Source organism: Setaria viridis, chromosome 8, assembly GCF_005286985.2.
Source record: "Setaria viridis chromosome 8, Setaria_viridis_v4.0, whole genome shotgun sequence".
Classification (NCBI taxonomy): domain Eukaryota; kingdom Viridiplantae; phylum Streptophyta; class Magnoliopsida; order Poales; family Poaceae; genus Setaria; species Setaria viridis.
The window spans coordinates 39,390,589-39,415,365 of NC_048270.2; the positions used below are offsets into that span (position 1 = coordinate 39,390,589).

The 24,777-nt window shown below is 48.2% G+C and overlaps 4 protein-coding genes and 1 pseudogene across 4 annotated transcripts; 3 read left to right on the forward strand and 2 right to left on the reverse strand.

Moving 5' to 3' along the window:
• The first annotated feature begins 1,117 nt into the window (after positions 1-1,117).
• Positions 1,118-2,072, forward strand: LOC140223591 (phenylacetaldehyde synthase-like). The gene has a single exon (XM_072295613.1). The coding sequence runs from the start codon at positions 1,309-1,311 to the stop codon at positions 1,879-1,881; it is 573 nt and encodes a 190-aa protein (XP_072151714.1). The 5' UTR covers positions 1,118-1,308; the 3' UTR covers positions 1,882-2,072.
• Positions 2,073-5,680: 3,608 nt separating this feature from the next.
• LOC140220325 (uncharacterized) lies at positions 5,681-6,064 on the forward strand. The gene has a single exon (XM_072290342.1). It carries the CDS (start codon positions 5,681-5,683, stop codon positions 6,062-6,064), a length of 384 nt encoding a protein of 127 aa, XP_072146443.1.
• A 913-nt stretch (positions 6,065-6,977) lies between these two features.
• On the reverse strand, positions 6,978-8,836 carry LOC117866383 (indole-2-monooxygenase). Its single transcript, XM_034750579.2, has 2 exons — positions 7,804-8,836; positions 6,978-7,706 (listed from the first exon to the last, which is right to left on the reverse strand). Exons 1-2 carry the CDS (start codon positions 8,707-8,709, stop codon positions 7,083-7,085), a joined length of 1,530 nt encoding a protein of 509 aa, XP_034606470.2. The 5' UTR covers positions 8,710-8,836; the 3' UTR covers positions 6,978-7,082.
• A 6,228-nt stretch (positions 8,837-15,064) lies between these two features.
• LOC140223630 (uncharacterized) lies at positions 15,065-16,008 on the reverse strand (annotated as a pseudogene).
• Positions 16,009-18,953: 2,945 nt separating this feature from the next.
• LOC117866385 (tyrosine decarboxylase 1) lies at positions 18,954-20,873 on the forward strand. Its single transcript, XM_034750580.2, has 2 exons — positions 18,954-19,845; positions 20,009-20,873. The coding sequence occupies exons 1-2, from the start codon at positions 19,035-19,037 to the stop codon at positions 20,680-20,682; spliced, it is 1,485 nt and encodes a 494-aa protein (XP_034606471.2). The 5' UTR covers positions 18,954-19,034; the 3' UTR covers positions 20,683-20,873.
• Positions 20,874-24,777: the final 3,904 nt, after the last annotated feature.

Genomic DNA, 24,777 nt, shown 5'->3' on the forward strand with positions numbered 1-24,777 from the left:
GTTATTATTTTATTTAATCTTAAGATTTATATCTGCATAAAAAAGTAATTTAGTATCTTCAAATATGGAAACGTGGTCTTAGGAATAGGGCTCATATTTTATTCTTGAGCATGCCTAGTGGAAAAATAATATCTAAAAAACTGCAAAGAAATTTAATACCTAAGCCTTCGATCCGCTCTACTTTTTGTATACTAGTTTACCTGCAATCCACTGGCTTGCACATTATATTTCATCATACGAAAATGTCTGAGATTGTGAACGGAAGCAATTTCATCTGTCTGCAACCCTGCATAGCATGTGACACCCAGAGCTCCTGACACAAGCGCGTGAGCACCTTCTCCGACATGCGCACATGATGACCGCATGCACCCATATTATACATAGTTTATTATATTTTTGGCTGGGATATGATAATCATTAATTATTACTTGTAAAGATTGGAAACGTTACAAACGATTGTAGAAAAAATGCGAGTCACCAGGAAGGTAGGTAGTAGAGCATGCCGTCAGTGTCTTTCCTGTGACCTGTGTTCGTGGTGCACATGGCAGAATGCACAGTCTATACATAGGAACCAGAAGTTGGCTTCGAAACCAAATCACTCATTAGTCCTTCAGTACTGCAGTGAACGCTATCTAGCTAGCTAATTTCCCCTTGAAATCAGTTTTCTTGCGTGGCCATGGGTAGCCTTCCACTTGAAGCTTGGACATGAGGCGGTGGTGTGCACTCTCGCTGCCGCGCGCGACCGTGCACTCAGCAAGCTCGGACATGAGGGCATCCTCAAGCTTGTCGTGTATGCCTCGGACCAGACCCACGCAACCTTCCAGAAGGGCGCGAGCATCGTCGGCATCCCTCCAGCAAACTTCCGCATCCTGCGGACTTCGGCAAACTCGGGATACGGCCTGACCGCCACCATCGTCCAAAGAGCAATCGAGGAAGACGTCGCCCGCGGGCTGGTTCCCCTTTACCTCTGCGCCACCGTCGGCACTACTGGTCTGGGGGCCATTGACCGAGTGCGCGAGCTCGGCCATGTTGCCCGACGTTATGGTAATTCATTCAACCTCCCTCTCTTATACGCTAATCACCCATACGGTGACACTAAATACGTAGAAATGGAATGCGCTATGCGGTCACAGGTCACGATTTCATGCTCACTTAACAATCAACAATCAGTTCCTATAACCATCTGACAAGAATACATGTTTTACAGGAACCTGGCTGCACATCGACGCAGCCCACGCCGGAAGCGCAGCCATTTGCCCGGAGTTCCAAGGTCACCTCGACGGCGCCGAGCTCGCGGACTCGCTGAGCATGAACCCACATAAGTGGTTCCTCACCAACATGGACTGCTGCTGCCTCTGGGTGGCGAACCCTACCACCATGACCGACGCACTGTCCACTGACCCGGAGTACCTCAAGAATGTCGGCACCGCGTCTAAGATGGCGGAAACGGTCGACTACAAGGACTGGCAGATCGCGCTGTCACGCCGCTTCCGTGCCATCAAACTCTGGGTGGTGCTACGGCGCTATGGAGCGGCGGGAATGCGCGCGCACATACGGAGGCACATCCAGATGGCAGAGTGGTTCGAGCACGTCGTGGCGGCGGACGAGCGGTTTGAGGTCGTGGTGCCAAGGAACTTCTCCTTGGTGTGCTTCCGCCTCCGCCCGCGGTTCATGGCGGATAAAGCTGTGGAGGCCCTGAACCGCGACCTCCTCGCAGCGGTGAATGCAAGCGGCCGGGCGTTCATGACGCACTTCGTCGTGGACGACAAGTTTGTGATCCGCCTAGCCGTGGGTGGGTCAATGACAGAGATGCGGCACGTCCGGGCCGCGTGGGAGCTTCTCAAGGAGAAGGCCAACGACTTGATCGCCACCGGTTGTTAGTTATTGCTCATTGCTAGTGCTATACCATGCATGGCCAGCAACAGAAGCTGAGCATTCTATTATTGCTTCCATTCGTAGTTAGAGCACACCATGAATGCAATAGTCAATCCATCTGAACCATGAACATTCACTATGACCATGTATGCGACACAATATACATAAGTGCTACTGCCGATATTGGATTCTATTTCTGGAGAAGCGGCTGCTTCTACGGAGCAGGCCGATTGAATTTTAAGTATGTTATGATACTTGTAAAAAATCGATGCTAGGCATGGATTCCTGGAAGGGGCCCGTCACAACTCACAATGGAAGGGACCCGTCATAACCAAGCTCGTTAATACAAAAGAAACGTCAGGCGAAACAAATGGACGCTAAGCCACACACCTGAACAAATTTTACCCGAAATTTGCAACACACGTCAAGAATGCTTATCACTCAACCGTCTCACATCTCTTTTGTTTAAGGAAACCAGGCTCGTTCCTACAAAATGAACAGCTCTTTTACGATCCACAATACTACTACTTAGTAGTATATAGTATATATATAAGATCTAACTGTTCATTATTATGGATAATTTAGTAATTATTACAATGTAAAAAGTCATATTTCAAATAGAATGGTCTTTTAAACTTTCTGCTAGTATCAAAAATAAAATTATAGTGGTGCCATTTGTGTTTTCATACCATGATACCCTTATACTACCTATACTACTCATGTATACTACCCATACCACAGGTGTAGGTTTCAGTAGTATGTAATTAATCTTGAGCGTCGGATATGTTTATACTAGTCATTTTCGAACACAAGTATAGTCTAGTGTTGTGTTTCGTAAAAGAGCTCATATAATATGTTATAAAACTTATTTGTGAAAGCTAAAGGCAGCAACTGGGGATAAATTCCAGAATAGGTAAGAACAGAAATTTAAAAGGGCAAAATTTGTTGATGCATGGAAATGCATAGAATACTTATTGGAGCCAAGGCTCTTTTAGGTCCATGGGCTATTTATGCCCTCTCCACTCGCCCATTCAGAGTTGCTGGAGTGTCCATACATCTATTGAAGACCAAAGCTCATCAAGTGACCCGTCACAACTCACAATGGAAGGGACCCGTCATAACCAACCTCGTTAATACAAAAGAAACATCAGGCGAAACAAATGGACGCTAAGCCACACACCTGAACAAATTTTACCTGAAATTTGCAACACGTCAAGAATGCTTATCACTCAACCGTCTCACATCTCTTTTGTTTAAGGAAACCAGGCTCGTTACTACAAAATGAACACCCCGCCCCATAACACACCCCGAGCGGCGCCAGCGGGGATCCTTTTCTTTGAACCGATTCTAACCTCATCACTTGCCCCCTCCTTACGAAGTTAGCGAGTAACCGTCGACTATCATGAAGGTGTCCATTTTGTTGTTTTGCAGGAAAGGACTCGTTAAGTTAAGCCCCCCCGGAGCTCCCAGCATTTTTGGCTTCGTGAAGACTACATAACCGAAAGGCGAAGTCAACTGGCTCCGACTAAAGAGGGTGGGATGTCAACTGAAGGCTGCCCGGCCTTAACGAAGCCTACAAATGAAAAAGAAGACAGTCAAGGTGGCCCCGAAACCGCTTTACAGCAGGATGGCTCCGCAATAGGAATCTAGTATAAGGCTGTATATGTAATTTTACCATGACAGCGACGTCTCGAATGAGAACCAAGTTACTGTCTTGTACGGAATATTCTTGGGATGTAGTGGTTGCGTATCGGTATAACGGGGATGCGGAAATGTAACTTTATAGCTCTATAAAGGGAGGCGAACCGTCCTCCCTAAGGACACGAATCTTTGTTAGGATAGCCACTGTAATGTCTGTATGAACCACTGTTATCTTCGTTCACTGTATTCTCATCATTGTCTGGGAATCCCCCAACATTTGGTGCCCACCGTGGTTTAACTCGTTAAACAGCCCACGATGCCACCACAACGCAAAAAGAGACCTGCAACTCAGAGGGAAGACAACACAGAAGAAGCCAACCAGCTCACGGCCCCCGAAGCCACACATCAAATCCTCCCCGACAAGGCGGAGCGTCTTGCAAGAGTCGAGAAAGCCCTAAGGGCCAAGGCAATGAGCAACCAGCCCGCAAACGAAGTCAACCACCAAAGCCACCAACCTGTGGCAAATGAAGTTGCCAACTGTGTTGATGCTCACCAGTCTGCAACACCCGAAGCTACTGGCCCATCTAGCCTGAACAATGAACTAGACTCAGTTCTCCAAAAGATAGAAGAGGTCAAAAGAAAGAAGGAACAGTTGGCACGACAAGTGCAACACCAGAAAGAGGCTGCGGCCAGGCTATCAAAGTTGAACGAGGCTAGGCGGCAACTAGAAGCACTACAGGAAGAAGTCGCAGAGCTCGAAAGCCCCCTCGAGAATGCAAACCAGGCCGCAACTTATTTTTATCAAAGTCCCACTGTCGATCAAGCACAGCTTCAACCCAGCATCAACTTCGGCCAAGGCATCCAGCACCACTCACCAGGGGTGTCCCTTGTTGTCGACCCAACTTCACCGCTCTCAATAGGGCTACAAACTGCACCATGGCCGACGACCTACAAACCAACCACCTTGCCCAAATTCAACGGGCGCACCGACCCGCGGCAATTCTTAATGAGTTATGAAGCTGCAGTAGCTTCGGCCGGAGGGGATGATGTCGTCCTCACCAAATCCTTCATAATTGCCTGCGAGGGCGCAACGCTAAATTGGTATTCGCTGCTCCCTCCACACATGGTGATCAACTGGCATGACCTCAAGATGAAGGTCACTCAAAATTTCTAGGGTTTCCACCACCCTCACACGGCCTAGGCAAACCTCTTTCAGTGCAAGCAAAAGCACAAGGAACCGCTTGCAGAGTATGTAAGAAGATACGTTCAACTTTGTTCTCAAGCACCGCAAATTGAGGAGTCTGTAGCAATATCCACTTGCATCGTGGGCCTAACCCCCGGCCCAACAGCCTCAAAATTGTTAAGGAAGGAGCCTAAAACCATGACTGCCCTCTTCAGCAAACTCGATGAATACATCAGGTCCGATGAGGACCACCGCCGAAGAGTGGCGGAACGTAACAAAGAGAGACAAAAAAACCAAAACCGAAGCTGGCAACCTTCGCCTTACAACAAGCCTCAAAACCCAAATCAAAACCAAAACCGCATCATGAACATCGAGGGAAGCCAAAACCAAAACCAGAGCCAAAGCCAAAACAACAGCACCCAAAGAGGGGGCCACTCTGGCAAAGGACGAGGTCGAGGCAAACAACCAAAGTCGTTTTACTGTGTCAACCATGGCCATCAGAATCATCACAACACAGAGTGGTGCCCCAAAAAAAAACAGGAAGAGAGAAAAGCTGCATAAGAAGCTGCAAGGACAGCCGCGCAGACACCCAAAACAATCCACCACACAGCCTTTTACCCACACCCAACCTTCTACCACAATCAACCCAGCTTCGCCAACTTCCCGCAACCAATAAATTGGCCTCTTCCACCGCACATACAACCCTACCACCAAACAATTCCACAGCACCCCAATCCCAACCCGCCTCAGAAGCCCCAAGAAACTCTACCTCCACCCCCAAGCATGCCAGCTATAATACCCAAGCCAGAACCCAACACGCAAAACAGCAACCAAAATTCCTTACCCTCCTTCGGGATGATAATGCCAATCACCGGGGGCTCCTCGCTAGAGTTTGAAAGCAAGAGATAGAAACAGAACTACTTCAGAGAGGTCAATGTGATCATTCCCGACGGACCTCCAGCAAAGCCAGAATGGGCACACATGCCCATAACCTTCACCGAAGAGGATTTCAACCTCAAGACAACCTCGCACAACGATGCGATGGTCATCAAAGCACTGATAGCAGGCTGGACAGTGGGGAAAGTCCTGGTAGACACAGGCAGCTCCGTGGACATTCTCTTCGCAAATGCATTCAGAGAAATGAATATTGACATGAACACGCTCGACCCAAGGGATGTCCCGCTCCTTGGCTTCGGCGGAAAGCCCGTGAAGGCCTTGGGAAAAATCGCCCTCCCAGTCTCGTTCCGAGACCGAGATAATGCGAGGACAGAACACATCACCTTCGATGTAGTGGAAATGCATTATCCCTACAATGCAATACTCAGCCGTGGCTTCATCACCAAAATGGTCACAACAATCAGGTAGTTGTACCTATGCATGAAAATACCCACCCTCAAAGGGGTCATAACGGTGTACGGTGATCAGCAAATGGCAAGGAACATAGAAAAAGGGGTAGCCCCGGGCCAAAAGAATGTCCACCATCTAGCCTCGTCAAACGAAGCCGAAAACATAGCAAAGCAAAAGGCCCACGACGAGCCTAAGAGAGCTAAACAAAAGGTAAAAATCAGTGCGGATGGCAAAACAAAGCGGGTACCTCAAAACATAGCTAAGCCACACACCTGAACAAATTTTCCCCGAAATTTGCAACACGTCAAGAGTGCTTATCACTCAACCGTCTCACATCTCTTTTGTTTAAGGAAACTAGGCTCGTTACTACAAAATGAACACCAAGATGATAGAGCTCTTTTACGATACACAATACTACTACTTAGTAGTATATAGTATATATATATAAGATCTAACTGTTCATTATTATGGATAATTTAGTAATTATTACAATGTAAAAAGTGATATTTCAAATAGAATGGTCTTTTAAACTTTCTGCTAGTATCAAAAATAAAATTATAGTGGTGCCATTTGTGTTTGCTTACCATGATACCCTTATACTACCTATACTACTCATGTATACTACTCATACCATAGGCGTAGGTTTCAGTAGTATGTAATTAATCTTGACCGTCGGATATGTTTATACTAGTCATTTTCGAACACAAGTATAGTCTAGTGTTGTGTTCCGTAAAAGAGCTCATATAATATGTTATAAAACTTATTTGTGAAAGCTAAAGGCAACAACAGGGGATAAATTTCAGAATAGGTAAGAACAGAAATTTAAAAGGGCAAAATTTGTTGATGCATGGAAATGCATAGAATGCTTATTACTCAATCGACTCACATCTCTTTTTCCTAGGAAACACAATAATTGTTGGAAACAAAGCACTTATTGTTGGAAACAAAGCACTTATTGTTGTTCATAGCAGCTGAGATTGACTTACATATATTTATTTGCAAACAGGTGTGAAATGTGATACAATAATTCAGAAAGCTAGACATCCTGAGCCATGCGAGGGATAAGAAGAAGCTTCTCCTTACGGTGCACATCCATCCCATACGACTCTGACATATCGACGCCTGTCGACCGCGGCAGAAGCTCCCAGTTGAAGTGGTAGATGAGGTTGGCAAGAATGATTTCGAAAGTGGCGGTGGTGAAGTTTATACCCGGGCACATCCTTCGCCCAGACCCAAACGGCAAGAAACGGAAGTCGTTCCCCTGGAAGTCAGAAGCAGCATCCACGGCTTCTTCCATGAACCGCTCGGGCATGAACTCCTCTGCACTCTCCCAGTAGGTGGAGTCCCTGCCTAGAGCCCACGCGTTGACGATTACACGTGTCCCAGAGGGTATGGTATATCCCTCCACCTCCCATTCGGCCATGGACAAGTGGGGTATCAAAAGAGGCCCCGGCGCGTGTAGCCGCATTGACTCTTTCATCACCGCCGTCAGGTAGCTCATGCCGCTCAGGTCTTGTTCAGTGACCAGTTCCTTCCCCCTGCTTGCGCACCCCCGCACCTCAGCTTGAAGCTTGGTCATCACCTTGGGATTCCGCATCAGCTCAGCCATGGCGTAGTCTAGTGCTATGTAGGTTGTGTCCGTCCCAGCTTCAAACATGTCCTACATGAACATATCGGTAAGTAGAACTCCAAATCAAATTTAACCAAGCTAGTCCATGAAACGTCTCATATGTACCTCTCGTGAAAAATAAACATACCATCAGTATTGCCTTGACGTTGTCTCTGGTCAGGCCGTACTCTTGTTGAACGGAGAGCAGCACATCGATGAAGTCCTCCTCGTCCTCACCATCGACCGGCTTGGTCTTGTGCTTGTCGATGAGGCTGTCCAAAAGGTCATCCCATATCTTCCTGTGCTTCACGGCCTTGGCCGATACCAAGTCCAACCTCGCCAAGCTCGGGAAATAGTCGTCCAGGTTAAATCCCCCCAGGAGCTTGGCGTTCGTCTCTAACAGCTCCCGGAACAGCTGGTTCCGACCTTGTTCCCTGGGGAGCCTGCCCGTCACGGCCTGGCACACGATGTCGTTGGCGAAGAAGCTGAAGAGCTTGCTGACGTCGACCGCGATGCCCATGGCGGCGGCGGCCGTCACCTTGGCTAAAACCAGCTGGACCTCCTGCTCGCGGGCGGCGCGGTTGGACCGGACCTTCGCTGCGGTAAGGAGGTGGGTGGTGATCACCTTCCTGGCCTGGCGCCAGTACTCACCGTAGGGGGCGAAGCCGACGTCGGTGCAGCCGTAGAACAGGACGTCGGCCACCGCGGAGTGCGGCCGGGAGGCGAAGACGTGGTCGTGCGTGCGCAGGACGGCCTTGGCGGCGCGTGGGGAGGAGACGACGAGCGTTGGCACGGCGCCGAGGCGGAGGAGCATCACGTCGGGCCCGTGCCTCTTGGCGAGGTCGCGGAGGGAGTGGTGGGGAAGGGATCCGATGAGGTGGAGGTGGCCGATGATCGGGAGCTTGAACGGAGGCGACGGTAGCTTCCGGAGCAGCTTCTCTGTTCTTGACCTTGGTGTTGCCAAGTGCACGGCGACGAGGAAGAGGAAGAAGAGGAGGGCTAGGGACTCTGGAGATGCGTGTTCGTAGAGGTGCGCTAGCGCTGGAGCCGCCATGGCTGATCAACTAGTGTGCACAACACACGGCTTGCTAGCGCAACAAGTTAGAACCAGCTCGTTGCAGTTTTTGTAGAGCTCGGTAGTCGTGATCCGTCAGACAGCAAGAAGAGTATGCTATTTTTCTTCTTTTCTGCATCATCACTAGATCAGATCAGACAGGACCGACCAGATCTGATATTTTATGAGAGAATCCTATCGAATAATCATCCTTTTTATTAAACTGCACCCGACGCAGACTTTCTTTATTTGCCCATGTGCTATTATATTAATTTTTATCTCGACTATTATATTAATTTTTATCTCGACTATATACCACTGTCCTCATGTATGTTGTGTACCAAGAGGAACACGAGACGATCGAGATTCCAATAAAATATGTGTTTGGTGCTGGATTAATTGGCATGCTTTTCTCTCAGATGAGCTGCGTGTAGTGACAGCGGCGCTCGCAATAGTTGGTCGGCGCACTGGTAGACGGGCAGCTCATGGATGCTACCGACGGCTCTGCAACTTGATGCAGTTCATGCACGCTGCTGGGTGGCACCCATGGTGCGATATGGCATTGGCATTGGCACTGTGGCGGCGGATCCGACCAGTAGCAGAAGCTCGCACAAGTCTAAATGTATCTAACTTTGATGAATTTTGATTTCAAATCTATGGAGGCTTTTGAGCTCGAACTAATTGAAATGGATCACACTTTAGTAGTGTTTTCAACATAAAAAATTGACACAAATTATGGCGGTCATTTGTGCCACTGGAGAAATTAAAGGGAAAAATAGAAAAGATGGTGTTTTCAATACACTTTCTTGCTAGCTTGCTAGCCTTTCCCCACGGTGCTGAAATCGTGGCGGGGCAAAAGGGGAGGTGCATGAACTCGTCGCTGGCTGCCGGAGGACAGAGCTAGGGGCGGTTCAGGCACAACGGTGCGTAGGCGGGGTAGCGGCGAGGAGTGGCGGTGAGCAGTCTGCCTAGCCCAGGCAGAAAAACAAAGGTTTGAAACAAACAAGCCCTTGGTGTGTAACTGATAGGCATATGTTCGAAACTCCGATCCTGTCGCCCTTGATTAAAATTCATAGTAGAGACCCATTGAGGATTAGCCCTGGCATCGATCCGGCCACAGGAGAGACCGGGAGCCAAGAAGTGAAGTAAGTTGCGTGCGTGCCTGACGGCGAGGAAGCACCTCCATTGAGCCACGAGGTGGAGTACGAGGCAGAGGCGAGATGGGATGTGTTGGGGACAGACTCACATGACGGAGAGCGGTGCATCTCCTACCTACCATCTGCCATTGCCGAGGGCCTTTCACCGTGCACCACTCCGGTTCGCTCTTTTGCGTCGCTGGGAGGAAAGGGACCGCCGAGCGTTGGGTGCCGCCACCGCTCCTGTGTAGTTCACCATGGCCACCTCCTCCGATAGCGCCCACACCAGCGCTGCACCTCATTCCAGGGATGGGGCAGCCGCTGCTGGGTCACATCCACCCGGGGATTGGGCCGTTGCTGGGGAATGCGCGGCAGAGAAGAAAAGGAGAAAACAGAGGAGACGTGACTGACAGGGACGGAGGAAAGATGATGAGTGCGTACGGTGGGGCGGGTAGGAAACGCATCGGTAAAAATGGAATTGGTTTTTTGGTAGAAACATTTTCTAACTTGTGGTTTTTATGGGTCTCCACCTTATCCTCTCTCAATTGCATGATAGGTGGGTCCGACATGAGCGGTAAGGTGGTTCTGGTTTGGGTGAGAAACGTTTCCAATTATGTTGGAAAACAGGCTTCGCGGAGGCTCAAACACAATGAGGTTTGAGCAGTCCTTGCAATTCAATTCCAAAGAAATGAACATATGTTTACATCGGGGTAGGGCTCTCCTTTTATAGTATCTCGGAGGACATTTTGCATTCCGCAATTACCCTCACTCACCCACTACAATCCTAGAATATGCTTTACATGGAGGTAACTTGTATAACTTGGTCTCCTCCTTGGATCACGCTTCTCACGCCTTTAGTCAGCTCCATGATTCACGCTCTCACATGGTTCCACAAATCACGCCTTCACATTTCCAACGCCTCCACGCTTCCTGACCTCGTGACCGAAGCCATCTTAGCTTCGGGAGTCATGATCGCCATAGATTCGCACCTAAGAGACGCTAGCCTCGCGCCCTGCTCCTTGACCTGATTCAGCGATCCTGCATGAGACACTAAATAACTCAGCACTCGAGGTTAGCTTCGACTGCTCGAGGTCAAGCTTGGTTAGTGTCTGGCGATCTGTGTGCCTCCGGGCTTCAAGGTAAGATTCAGGATAGCGAGGCTATGATTACTTTCCACGCCAGATTAACCACCCAAGGTTAGGGGTCCTCACCCGAGGTTAATTATTTTGAGGGGCTAAGCTGTTGACGCTAAATGTAACGACCTCGAGGGTGACCATCTTTTTGGGCGATCCCCAACAGTAGCCCCTCGTGGGCAAGGCTCGACACCGACAACCGAACCCGCGACTTAAGGATCTGCTCCCAAAAAACGTCACCCTCAAGCATTGGTTAGAAATGAGCCGACAATTACCTTTTTGGTCTTACGTGTTGATTTCCTATTGGGTGACCCTTCGTATCTAGCTCGTGGTTACAGGCGCCATTTCACGCATTTTACCATGCCTATAAAAGAGGGGGGTGGGGTCGCTTTCGTTTTTACCCTCGCGGCTAAAACCCTTGCGCTCCTGCTTTTGCTCGCTGCTTCCGTGCTTTAAGATTCATGCATTGTATGCTGTTCTCCTTGGTCTCGAGGATCTCAAAGGTAACAATGTTACTTGTGTCTCTCTTTTAGTGTGAGATTTTCCCTTGCTTGTCATTTTGGAGATGATGTTTCGATGCCTTGCAGCTGGCTCGTATTATGCAAACCGCTAGGCCCATGACATCAGAAGAGTTCACTAAACAAGTTGGGCTTCGCAATGAGGCTGCGGAGGACCAGGATTTGTACAAGGCTGACGAGAAGCAAGGAATCAAGAGGATTGAGCTTTCTTATGCCCAGAACAATAGGTGAGAAGACAATTGGCTAAGCTACTACTTCTATATCAAGATTGACAGGGCCGATGCGTCTGGTATCAACCGATCTTTCTATCCTTCTGTGCACCCCTGGGCCCTATGGATATTGCTACTACCCCTGCATTTACAAGGTCCAAGGCAGACAAGGAGTGCAAGGGCGCTTTCCTCCCGGACTCGAAGTCGATCCCCGGCTGGATCTTGTTGAAGAGTTTTTGGCAGCCAATATTTGGCCCCTTTCTGATGGGTGGAGTCCATTGGAGATTGTGCCAAAAGATGTTTTGTGGAGTACTAGCCCGCTCCTCTACCCTTGCTTTGGAGTGGAGCTGCCCGTGGATGCCAACCCCGGTCTTTTTGCAGAGGATGTTGAGAGGCATGCTGTTGATATAATTGGCCCGAGTACTGAGACTGAGCTGATGTTAGCTCGAAAGATCATTGCACACGAGCTTCGGGTCAACCGTGTGTTCGAGGAACTTGGGGTCGATGTTAAGCCTCATCCCAAACCTCGCAAGACCTTGAAATGGGCACGAGAGGCTGGCGCGACAGGCTTGGAATAGGTTGGCAGCAGTGGCAGGTGGAAAAAGAGAAAGGCCGAGAGCACCGCTCCTAAGGCCGCGGCAGTGACTTCAAAGAAGGATGACAGCCAATCAAGGGTCGTGCTCGAGGTGCGAAAGCAAAATTAAAGACCTCGAGCCTCGAAGCTTAGAAGAAGTAAGAAAAAATTGGACAAAGTTCCTCAAGCGAGGCTGCAAAATCCTCCACGCCCCTGTCTCTAAAGCCATCCGAGTTGCGACCAAGTCCGAACTCGAGGCTGCCGGCGCACTGGCCGGTATGAAAGAAAAGAAGTCTACGAGGAAGTCTCACGTCGGCAAAGCCTTTGATGATGATGATGATATTGTTTTGGATGTGGACTTGTCTATGTTCCCTATATCGGTCCCCAAGGCTAGTGTTCCTTCAAAGGAGACTGAGACTAAGGTTGCTGCACCCCCTCTACAGCACAAGGCCAAACCTTTGAAGGAGAAGATCGTGGATACCATTGCTAAGGAGATTAAGGCATCTACTTCGAAGGTGACAAAGCCAGGTAAACATGTCGTTGTACATTTGCCTAGGATGAGATTTTTTGATTGTGGTGATGCGTCATTTAGATTTCTGATGGAGCTGGAAAAAACCACTGGTGCACCTTGGGAGATATATAGGGAACCTCCTCTAATATTTAGGGTAAAACCTTATTCTGCAGATTCTGAACTGTCACCCTCTCTGGAACGTTACAACGAGGCCTACGGCACCAACCTTAGACAGGAGCTCATTGCTGTTCATGTGCCGGGTTCAGGTGAGGACGATAATCGCTACAACCTACCCTTGTTGTGGGGAGCTAAGGATGGGATGCGTGGTGTAGATAGAGCAGCCAAGGAGGTTTTCAAGATGTCTGAGGGGGTTGTCGGCGAGGTTGGTGGGCAGGGAGAAAGGGAGGAAGGCGAGGTTATCCCTACTCGAGGTCTTGGGAAATCCACTGTGCCTTTTGAGGTTGATTACGAGGACAAGTCTTTTAATCCTGAGAGTAAGCGCTTGCTCCTTAGTTTGTTTTGTCTGTACTTAATTTCTACTTTGCTATGCTTTGACGTGCCTTTCTTTTGACAGAGTATGAAAAATCAGTTAGGCGTTTTGAGCAAAAGGACTTAGCTAGGATGTCAGCTACCATCGGATACAAGGTATTTTGTTCGACGCTTGCTATTTGTTTCTTATCTCTCTTTTTTTATGAGTCTTTTCATTTTGGTGTTTTGATTTTGCAGTCCATCATCCTTGGGAAGATGCTATGGAGAAGGCTGCGGCTAAGGAAAAGAGCATGCTAGCCGAGAGCACGAAGATGATGCAGCTAGAGGCTAGAGTTGCAAAGCTTGAGGAGGAAAGCAAGGTTTTATATGCCTTGAAGAACGAGCTCGCCGATTCTAACTCTGACCTTAAAAAGAACAACGTGCTGCTAACAAATACCTACAGCGAGCTCGTGCAGCAAGTTGAGAAGCTGGAGAAAAGACCCGAAGACAATCTTGGTGTTTTGGAGAAACTCCGAAGCGCCACAGAAAAAGACGTACAGACTGTCATAGAGCAGGAAAAAATGATTCATACCCTTGGTCAGGATCTCAAAGAGCAAAAGACCTTTGTTGTGGAAGCAGAGCGGGCTCTCAAGGAAAAGTTCGTTGAGATCTATGAGGTGTACAAAACTGCTCTTGCAAAGTTTGGCACAGAGCCTCTTTTGTTTCTGGGTGATGAAAGTGTAAAAGAAATATTTGATTGGGTGGAAGAGGAGTTCAAAGGCCTGCCCGAGGTTATTACTGGTAGCAGCAACTTTGCTACTTCCTTCTGCCTTGATAGCGCATTTCAACTCCTTGAAAAGAACAGCTACTCTCATTTCTTAACACTTGCGGCTCGCACCTATATGTTCCCCTCGGCCTCGGAGCTTGATGAAGAGGAGAAATCTAAAAATTTGAGAGCCATGAAGATAAATTTCTTCAAACAGCTTTGGGCTACCTCCGGGCGAGAGTACACAAGGCTGGTTGCTCAAGAGCGGCTTGCACAGGTTAGGGTTCACATAACTTTGTATTTCATAAGGTTTGCATTTTTTCTGTTGATTTCCTGATGTTGTTCCTCTTGTGTTCGTAGGCCAAGGCATAGGAAGCAAAAGGCGAAGGTGGGAGCGAGAACGATGATGCTGATCAAGGAGGGCAGTGATTATCGAAGCTAGTTAGAGATTTGTTTTGTGGTTTGGGATGTTTTGATAAACTTGATACTTAGTTGGCTGCTTTTGCGGGCCAGATTGTAAATATTTGTTGCTCAGCCGGAACTTACATGCTCGAAGCTGGTTACTTTTGGCGTTTGTACCTTCACGGATTTCTTTTTATCTTAACGTTTTTATGTTTGAGTTATTCTACTCAAATGGCAACAAAGATGTAGCTTAAAGAAATGAGCAATGTTTTAGTTTAAAACGTCACCCCTGCCCTAGTTTCTTTATGCGTAGGTTTTTGTTGACTTTGCACGCTTGTTGTCTAAGCTCAAACGGAGCTTAAAAACGTCACCCCCTTCTTGGCACGTGGGTCTTACCCAAGGCAATTCTCTCATGGAAAGAGGATGAAAACGATTTTTGTTTGCCAAAAAATGTCAACCCCGCCCTTTTATCCTTTTTCCGAAAAAACATCCAACCTCGCCCTTTTCTTTTGCATGAACGAGGTTAAGTGAGTATTGACAAACCACAAGATAAGTCAATAGAAAAGTTGTTTTCGAGTTATGTTGACTTAAAAAATATGATAGTTTGGTTGAAATCGCAACCCTTAGGATGTGTTTGGTTGGGCTGTGGCTTTTCAAAAAGCTGTTGTGAGTTGTGGGCTGTAGAAAAGCAGCTGTGAGAAAGCAGCTGTGGGAAAAGTATAAGGCCATTTGGTTAGAGCAGATGTAGCTTTTGAATAAATTTTCGAGTGGACCCTGCATGTCATCCACAGTCCACCCCACTCAACTCTCTCCCTCTCTCACTGACGAGCGGGTCTAACCCTTCTTCTTCCTCCCGCTGGCTTGTCCACCCCATAGCACCCCGAGTAGCACCAGGGCCGCAACGGCATCCACGATGATGCAGTCCACAATCAGGGCGAGGTCCATGATGGCGATGGCCTGCGCCTCACCTCCTCCACCTTGCACCACGTGGCAGGCACCGTAGCACCACCGGCATCTAGGAGGCAGTAGCACCCCGCGGGCACGCATGCGTCGACATAGAGGTTGAGGCTGGTCTGTGCCGCCAAGAGCCTGCCGCCCGCGCAGGCGAGCCCCGCCTCCATGGTGCCCTTCGGTGTGGAGGCGAAGAGTGATGAGGAGAGGGATGCCATGGCAGCGGCGAGGAGGAGGAGACGCGCGATGATGAGTGTGTGCTGCTGGAGGTCGGAGGCCGGGAGCGAGACGGCAAGGAGGCCTGCGGCATGGTCGAGGAGGAGGAACGACAGGGAGAGGAGGAGCGGGAGGTGGGGCGGGAGGAATGGGAGCAGCGGTGGGAGGAGCAGCAGTGGGAGGAGCGTCATGGAAGCCAGTGGGAGGAAGGCGAACAGGAGCACGAGGAGTAGCGAGAGGAGGCAGAGGAGCGGGTGGCGGAACAGGCGGAGGAGGTGGTGGTGGAGGGAGGACGGGGAGAGGTAGGAGACGGCGGCAATGAGGTGGTGGGACTGGGAGGTCGCGATGAGGGAGAATATAAGGGCATGGCATGCGAGCAGCAGCGCCTCCACCATTGGGGTTGGGCAACGCGGTCGGGGAAGTCCCGAGGAGGAGGAGCACCAGGCGGCGGGCCACTAAGGTGATGGTCGGGTGGGGGGACTGGTGTGGGTGATGGGGAGTGGACGGGAATAGAAGGGGAAAACGAACCGTTATCCTCCATAACAAGTGGTAGGTGGGTAATTTTTTGCCCCAAAAGCAGCTAAAAGCAGGGGGGAAGGTGCTTTTGATTTTGAGCAAAAGCACGTATGGCTTTGGTCAAAAGCACGTATGGCTTTTAGGCCCTTTGGTTGGCTTTTGGCTTTTGCAAAAGCAAAAGTAGGTTGGAAAGTCCAACCAAAGGCACCCTTAGTTGCTTCAACCATGAAATTTTGCGAGGTTGAGAAAATAGGGAAATAGGGTGCCTTTTTTGAAAAAATGTCAGTCTTTCTATTCTATTGTGAGAGCTTTGGCTGAGGCTAGGGCCTTCGTGCGAAAGGACAAAATGAATTTTCGACTCTGAAAAACGTCACCCCCCTTGTCCTTTTGCGCAGAGGGGGTTTAGACTCAGCATGGCTTATTCCGAGTGTTATCGCTGCCTTTGATCGCTTGCTGCAGTCTTTCTATTCTCTGAGTTGCAAGTTCAAGGCCAATCACTGTGGTGTTTGAGTGAGAAAATACGTTTATGTGCATATAGTGTGCGTTCAATGTTAGACTATGCAGCTTATTGCTGCTTTAAAATATCTTGCGCAGAAACGTAGGTTTTCAGCACGCAGAAACGTGAGGTTAGGCAAGTTGTTGTTGCATCTGAGACTTGTGCAGACACGCAAGTTTTCAATGCACAGAAACTCGAGGTTAGGCAACTTGTTGTTGCATCTAAGACAAAGATCATAGGGGGAACTTCATTTCATTGAATAATGGAAATTTTACAAGGATCTACCTCTTCCGACATGGTTGCCTCTTTGGCCACTTCTGAAATTGGGTTGATGTTGGTGGTATCGGTTCTGGTTTTGGCCTTGGTTTTGGTTTTGGGTTTGGTTTTTGAACGAGGGTTGGTTATCCTTGATGGCCAGCAGTTAGTTTGGGTGCGAGTGGTGCTGTTGTTGGTGACTGTATCACGAAGCTTGCCAGTTTTGACCTTTCTCTGCTTGCCTTTGGCGGTTTCTTTCCACGACCCTTCTTCTATGGTCTTCATCTGATCTGCAATATTTATCCATCTCTGCGAACAGGGCTTCCATTCTTTTTGGCTTTTTCCTTGATAGCTTTGAGGCTGTTGGCCTCGGATTAAGCCCCTTGATGCAGATCTCTATAGCCATGCTATCCTCCACATCTGGGGTTTGTGCCTTAAGTTGGACAAATCTTCTCACGTAGCTTGCTAAAAGGCTCTTTATCTTTTTGCACACAATTGAACAAATCCCCCTCATCAGTCATGGCTCTATGAAAGCCTTGAAAGTTTTGTATAAGTTTGGTTTTAAGATCGACCCAGCTGTATACAGATTGCAGCAGGAGTAGAGAGTACCAATTTAGTGCTGCACCCTCGCACGCTATAATGAATGACTTTTCCAATACTACATCATCTCCCCCTGCCGAGGCTATGGCTATTTCATAACTCATGAGGAACTAGCGGGGATCTGTTTGTCCATTGAATTTTGGTAGTGCAACTGCCTTGTAGGTTGTGGACCATGGGGCTTTTTGCAGGCCTAAGGACAATTGGGAGATTTTGTCGGTAGTTGTGTATGCGCTCATTGTCACTCTGGTGTTGTGCCCAACGAGGCTAGGATTCGGGTATATGATGGGTGTGTCATTGGTGTTGAAGGTTTGAAGTGGTGGCTGCTGCGGCTGTTGCGGTGTGTTACACAAGTATTCCAATTCGTTCAACTCTTGCTGCAACTCTGCCAGCTGCCTTTTGGCCTCATTTAGCCTCACTAGCTTGTTGGTTGCTAGTCTTTGAGCCTGAAGCTCTTGAGCAAATTTTTCTTTTTCTTTTTTAATGCCTCTAGCTGCTTGAGTGCCGAGGCCAACTCTTCTTCTATTTCACTAAGGGGTTCATCTTGCGTGCTTGTTTGCTGCAGAGTTTGGTTCGAGGTCCCCGCCTCAACCATGCCTTTCTGTGATCTTGTTCTTAAATTAGCCTCGATTCTTTTAAACTTTTTCTGCCTTCTCCGTGTTAACTTGTTCGACTGAGACAAGCTGCCTTTCTTGTCCAGCCTCATCTTCGATGGTTCTCTTCTTCTTTTGAGGTGGCATCATGGGTTTCTTAGTGGCTCAGAATACCTGCTGTTACCATGGCACTTCAGCAACCCCACCCAACCCCACGCGCAAGTCAAAATTTGAGGACCATATGTACAATACGTGTGCAAACAAAACCATAATTTCACTAGTATTGAGGGATTTTAGTTATTTCTTCTAAAAAATCTCTTGGGAAATCGTATTTTTGTAGTACAACATATATAGAAAATAAGTATTACTCCCAAATAAACTGCCCTTTTCTTTAGTATTCTTGGTTTTTGTTATTATTTTATTTAATCTTACGATTTATATATGCATAAAAAAGTAATTTAGTATCTTCAAATATGGAAACGTGGTCTTAGGAAATTGTCTAATATATACTAGTTTACCTGCAATCCACTGGCTTGCACATTATATTTCATCATACGGAAATGTCTGGCATTGTGAACGGAAGCAATTTCATCTGTCTGCAACCCGGCATAGCATGTGACACCCAGAGCTCCTGACACAAGCGCGTGAGCACCTTCTCCGACATGCGCACATGATGACCGCATGCACCCATATTATACATAGTTTATTATATTTTTGGCTGGGATATGATAATCATTAATTATTACTTGTAAAGATTGGAAACGTTACAAACGATTGTAGAAAAAATGCGAGTCACCAGGAAGGTAGGTAGTAGAGCATGCCGTCAGTGTCTTTCCTGTGACCTGTGTTCGTGGTGCACATGGCAGAATGCACAGTCTATACATAGGAACCAGAAGTTGGCTTCGAAACCAAATCACTCATTAGTCCTTCGGTACTGCAGTGAACGCTATCTAGCTAGCTAATTTCCCCTTGAAATCAGTGGCCATGGGTAGCCTTCCACTTGAAGCCATGATGCCACTGAACCCCGATTCATTCGCTGGGGAGTCCAGTGCCGTGGTCGACTTCCTCGCCGACTACTACCGCAACGTCGATAAGTATCCGGTCATGGCCAACACCCAGCCAGGGACCATCCGTAAGCTTCTTCCGGAGGCAGCCCCGGAGTTGGGCGACTCCATGGATCGCATACTGGATGATGTGCAGCGGGATATCCTCTCCGGCCTCACACATTGGCAGAGCCCTAGCTTCTTTGCCTATTTCCCGGCGAATGCAAGCACCGCAGGGTTCGCCGGGGAGATGTTGTCGGCTGGTCTCAACGTCGTCCCGTTCGTCTGGACGGCGTCACCGGTGGCCACTGAGCTGGAGCAGGTCGTGGTTGACTGGATGGCTAGCCTCCTCGGCCTACCGGAGCACTTCCACTTCAAGGGAGGAGGAGGCGGTGTCCTGCATGGGAGCACGTGCGAGGCGGTGGTGTGCACTCTCGCTGCCGCGCGCGACCGTGCACTCAGCAAGCTCGGACATGAGGGCATCCTCAAGCTTGTCGTGTATGCCTCGGACCAGACCCACGCAACCTTCCAGAAGGGCGCGAGCATCGTCGGCATCCCTCCAGCAAACTTCCGCATCCTGCGGACTTCGGCAAACTCGGGATACGGCCTGACCGCCACCATCGTCCAAAGAGCAATCGAGGAAGACGTCGCCCGCGGGCTGGTTCCCCTTTACCTCTGCGCCACCGTCGGCACTACTGGTCTGGGGGCCATTGACCGAGTGCGCGAGCTCGGCCATGTTGCCCGGCGTTATGGTAATTCATTCAACCTCCCTCTCTTATACGCTAATCACCCATACGGTGACACTAAATACGTAGAAATGGAATGCGCTATGCGGTCACAGGTCACGATTTCATGCTCACTTAACAATCAACAATCAGTTCCTATAACCATCTGACAAGAATACATGTTTTACAGGAACCTGGCTGCACATCGACGCAGCCTACGCCGGAAGCGCAGCCATTTGCCCGGAGTTCCAAGGTCACCTCGACGGTGCCGAGCTCGCGGACTCGCTGAGCATGAACCCACATAAGTGGTTCCTCACCAACATGGACTGCTGCTGCCTCTGGGTGGCGAACCCTACCACCATGACCGACGCACTGTCCACTGACCCGGAGTACCTCAAGAATGTCGGCACCGCGTCTAAGATGGCGGAAACGGTCGACTACAAGGACTGGCAGATCGCGCTGTCACGCCGCTTCCGTGCCATCAAACTCTGGGTGGTGCTACGGCGCTATGGAGCGGCGGGAATGCGCGCGCACATACGGAGGCACATCCAGATGGCAGAGTGGTTCGAGCACGTCGTGGCGGCGGACGAGCGGTTTGAGGTCGTGGTGCCAAGGAACTTCTCCTTGGTGTGCTTCCGCCTCCGCCCGCGGTTCATGGCGGATAAAGCTGTGGAGGCCCTGAACCGCGACCTCCTCGCAGAGGTGAATGCAAGCGGCCGGGCGTTCATGACGCACTTCGTCGTGGACGACAAGTTTGTGATCCGCCTAGCCGTGGGTGGGTCAATGACAGAGATGCGGCACGTCCGGGCCGCGTGGGAGCTTCTCAAGGAGAAGGCCAACGACTTGATCGCCACCGGTTGTTAGTTATTGCTCATTGCTAGTGCTATACCATGCATGGCCAGCAACAGAAGCTGAGCATTCTATTATTGCTTCCATTCGTAGTTAGAGCACACCATGAATGCAATAGTCAATCCATCTGAACCATGAACATTCACTATGACCATGTATGCGACACAATATACATAAGTGCTACTGCCGATATTGGATTCTATTTCTGGAGAAGCGGCTGCTTCTACGGAGCAGGCCGATTGAATTTTAAGTATGTTATGATACTTGTAAAAAATCGATGCTAGGCATGGATTCCTGGAAGGGGCCCGTCACAACTCACAATGGAAGGGACCCGTCATAACCAAGCTCGTTAATACAAAAGAAACGTCACGCGAAACAAATGGACGCTAAGCCACACACCTGAAGAAATTTTACCCGAAATTTGCAACACGTCAAGAATGGTTATCACTCAACCGTCTCACATCTCTTTTGTTTAAGGAAACCAGGCTCGTTACTACAAAATGAACACCAAGATGATAGAGCTCTTTTACGATCCACAATACTACTACTTAGTAGTATATAGTATATATATAAGATCTAACTGTTCATTATTATGGATAATTTAGTAATTATTACAATGTAAAAAGTGATATTTCAAATAGAATGGTCTTTTAAATTTTCTGCTAGTATCAAAAATAAAATTATAGTGGTGCCATTTGTGTTTTCTTACCATGATACCCTTATACTACCTATACTACTCGTGTCTACTACCCATACCACAGGCGTAGGTTTCAGTAGTATCTAATTAATCTTGACCGTCGGATATGTTTATACTAGTCATTTTCGAACACAAATATAGTCTAGTGTTGTGTTCCGTAAAAGAGCTTATATAATATATTATAAAACTTATTTGTGAAAGCTAAAGGCAACAACAGGGGATAAATTCCAGAATAGGTAAGAACAGAAATTTAAAAGGGCAAAATTTGTTGATGCATGGAAATGCATAGAATACTTATTGGAGCGAAGGCCCTTTTAGGTCCATGGGCTATTTATGCCCCTCCACTCGCCCATTCAGAGTTGCTGGAGTGTCCATACATCTATTGAAGACCAAGGCTCATCAAGTGACCAATGGAGAAACCACACATCCACTGTGATAATTTTAGAGCATCCAGGTGACGATATTCAATGCGCTCAAATGGTGGTATTCAACTTAGAAAAAATAGTAGCACCAGAAGATCTCAGAGTCATCGGAGCAACCATCGAAGCAATTGGTACAACTGAGAAGTAAGCTTGAGTTGCAGCAAGCACTAGATGATCCGACGGGGTCCTTTTCACAAGCGTCGGAGCAATTCGTAAAGAAGACGGAGAAAGACCTATAGCACAAGATATTCCGATGGCTAGAAGATGAAGGAATCGGACCAAGCATATTTACTTTGAAAACGTCAAGAGAGTTTTTAGGAAAAAGTCCTTCAGCACCGGATGATCCGACGTTACGTCGGATGAATTTAGGTAGAGGTCCAACGGCTATATACGTCAGCAGGGGGCGTGTCACACCCGATTTTAAGGACAAAACCGAGTGCTTTCAATACATGTGCGCAAGGAACAAGTTACACATGTACGACATAAGTGAATAACAAAGGCAGTGCCAAAGTGAATAAAGAGAGTATTAAACTTTATTACATGACCGAAAGTCTTAATAAAACACAAGCCTAACTTATTACGCAGCGGATTCCGAAGATGACGATGACACCTCAGGCTGCTGACTGAAGAACCGTATGCCTAGAACTCCTCAAACTCGTGCAGGTACTTCTGCAGATTCTCTTCGTCTGAACAACGGTTTTGCAAGGGTGAGTACACTTATGGTTGGTACTCAACAAGTCGTGGGGAATAGTGTAGTGTAAGGCCAACCAAGGTATGGCTAAGGCTAAATAGCATCAGCTTTTAATTAGCTTGGTCAAATTTTATTAGCAATTAACTAAGTATAAGTTTATACCACCCCAAATTAAACATGAACATAAATAAAGTAAACAACATATGCGCGGTATGACAACAATTTAAGTCCATCTTTCGTTAGTATTATCATGTGAGGGTCCAGGCCGCTCTTAACCGTGAGCACGGCTGATCGATCAGTTTTACACTCTGCAGAGGTCGTACATCTTTACCCAGAAGTCGCGTAAAAGTTCAAAAGAACTTTGGACCCAACCATGCGGTGTTTGCAAGGCACCATACCACACTTCTGAGGTGTGATTGCATAGGGACGCTACGAGGCCTTTACAAAGATTCATTAGTCAGTGGTAACCCGCTAAGGTTTCGGTGTCTGGCGTGCACAACCTATCACAGGACAATGATGCAATGACTCAGTCCCCCCTCTTGCCTCGTCACGAGTAAGGTTTCTAATTATTTAGCCAAGACCAGAGCCAATTAGTCTTGTGGTAGCACTGTTTTCCTGGGTGGCTCTCCATGTTCCGATTAAACGTTTATGATCTTGTATTAATGAAAGGTATAACATAAGTAAAGCAAGATTAATCATTGAGTTCAGTTAAACCAACTTATCCCAAGTAGGAACTAAGGATGAGCTACCAAACATAAAAGTACACCCGGTTGGTCAAGGCAAAGGTAAATTCAATCTAGGCAAACCTTAATTGGGACCCATCAATTTAATCTTAACAAGGGCATAGCATAATTGTTGAGTACGAGAAAGTAAAAGTGTATAGGACTGAGAAGTAGTGATCAAGGACACCACTTGCCTTCCTGGCCTTACTCTTGCTGTTCGTACTCCTCGAAGGCTTGATCTTCAAATCCCCCAAATTGCTAAACGTCTATACGCGTCACACGAGCACAAACAAGCAAACAAGGGCACAAAGTAAGAAAACAGTACACCAATCACAACTAAACAGAGAAAACAAGCTTGAAAAACTAATCTACACTTTAAAACAAACACGTGGATATAAAGAACGCGAAAAACGGAGTTAAGATGCAAAAGATATGATTAAAACAAGATCCAGGGGCTTTTCTGCGAGAAAGACAAAACTTCTAGGGTCGAACTGCGAAAAACCGAGGGCTTGTACATGATTATGCCTATAAACCGAAGGTTTAACCCACAAAAATGCAACTTAGGATGGCTGGTTGATTTAGAGAAACTCAGGGTCTAAACCAAAAGAAAACAGGACCAAAACACAATTATTTTTGAACTAGATTGGACTGCGGGTTGATTTGCGGAAAAGGCGAGCGCTTCAGTGCAAAAGAGGTGCCGCGCGACGCGATTGGGTACACGATCCGGTTGACTCGCTGCGGGCCGTCGGATTTGGATCCAACAGTCTCGGTCGTAGACGACACCCAAGCGGCGGCGGACCAGGCGGTGGGCGGCGACGAGCGGCGGCGGTTCGCTGGAATTGGCCGATACGGCGCTCCGGGGCTCGGTTTCGCGCGCGGAAAACACCAGAAGCATGAGAAAAGCAAGGCGATCCCTTTTCGGCGGTTCACGGTGATCGAGGCTCACCGGAAGGCGGTGCTTGGCGGCGGAGAGAGGGTGGCGGCACTTGCTGGGGTTTCAGGGGCGCTGTTGCGGGGTGCTCGAGGTGGGGGGAGGGCGGCTTATATAGGGGCGGAGTCGGGGCGCGGTCGGAGTGGAGTCCCGGCCGGAGGACGGGGATGATGGGTAGGTCCCACCCGTCAGACCTGCGGAAGGAGGCCGGTGCCGCTGGGCAGGCCGACGGAGTGGGCCGAGCGAGCGACATGGGCTGGCGAAGGGAAAAAGGGAAAGCGGTAGCTTCGCGGGCTGGAGGAAAAGGCGGAGCGGGCTAGGGGAGCTAGTGGCGCTGGGCTGGAGGGAAATAGGATCCGGGTTGAAAGAGAAAGGAGGAGGAGAAGGATGCAGCCCAGGAGGAGGAAGAGAAAAGAGGAAAAGAAAGATTTTTAAAATTGAAATTGAATTTGAGATTCAATTTTGATTCAAACACAAGCAATCAAAATAAATGCACCAGCATGCAATGCACAAAGAACTCCTATGAAGGTTTAATTTAATTTAGAGAAAATAAAATTAAATGCCTAGAAATTTAAATGACATCCTAATTGAGTAAATTTTAGTGTATTTAAATTCTTTAAAAAATTTGGGTGTTACAGGGCACCAGA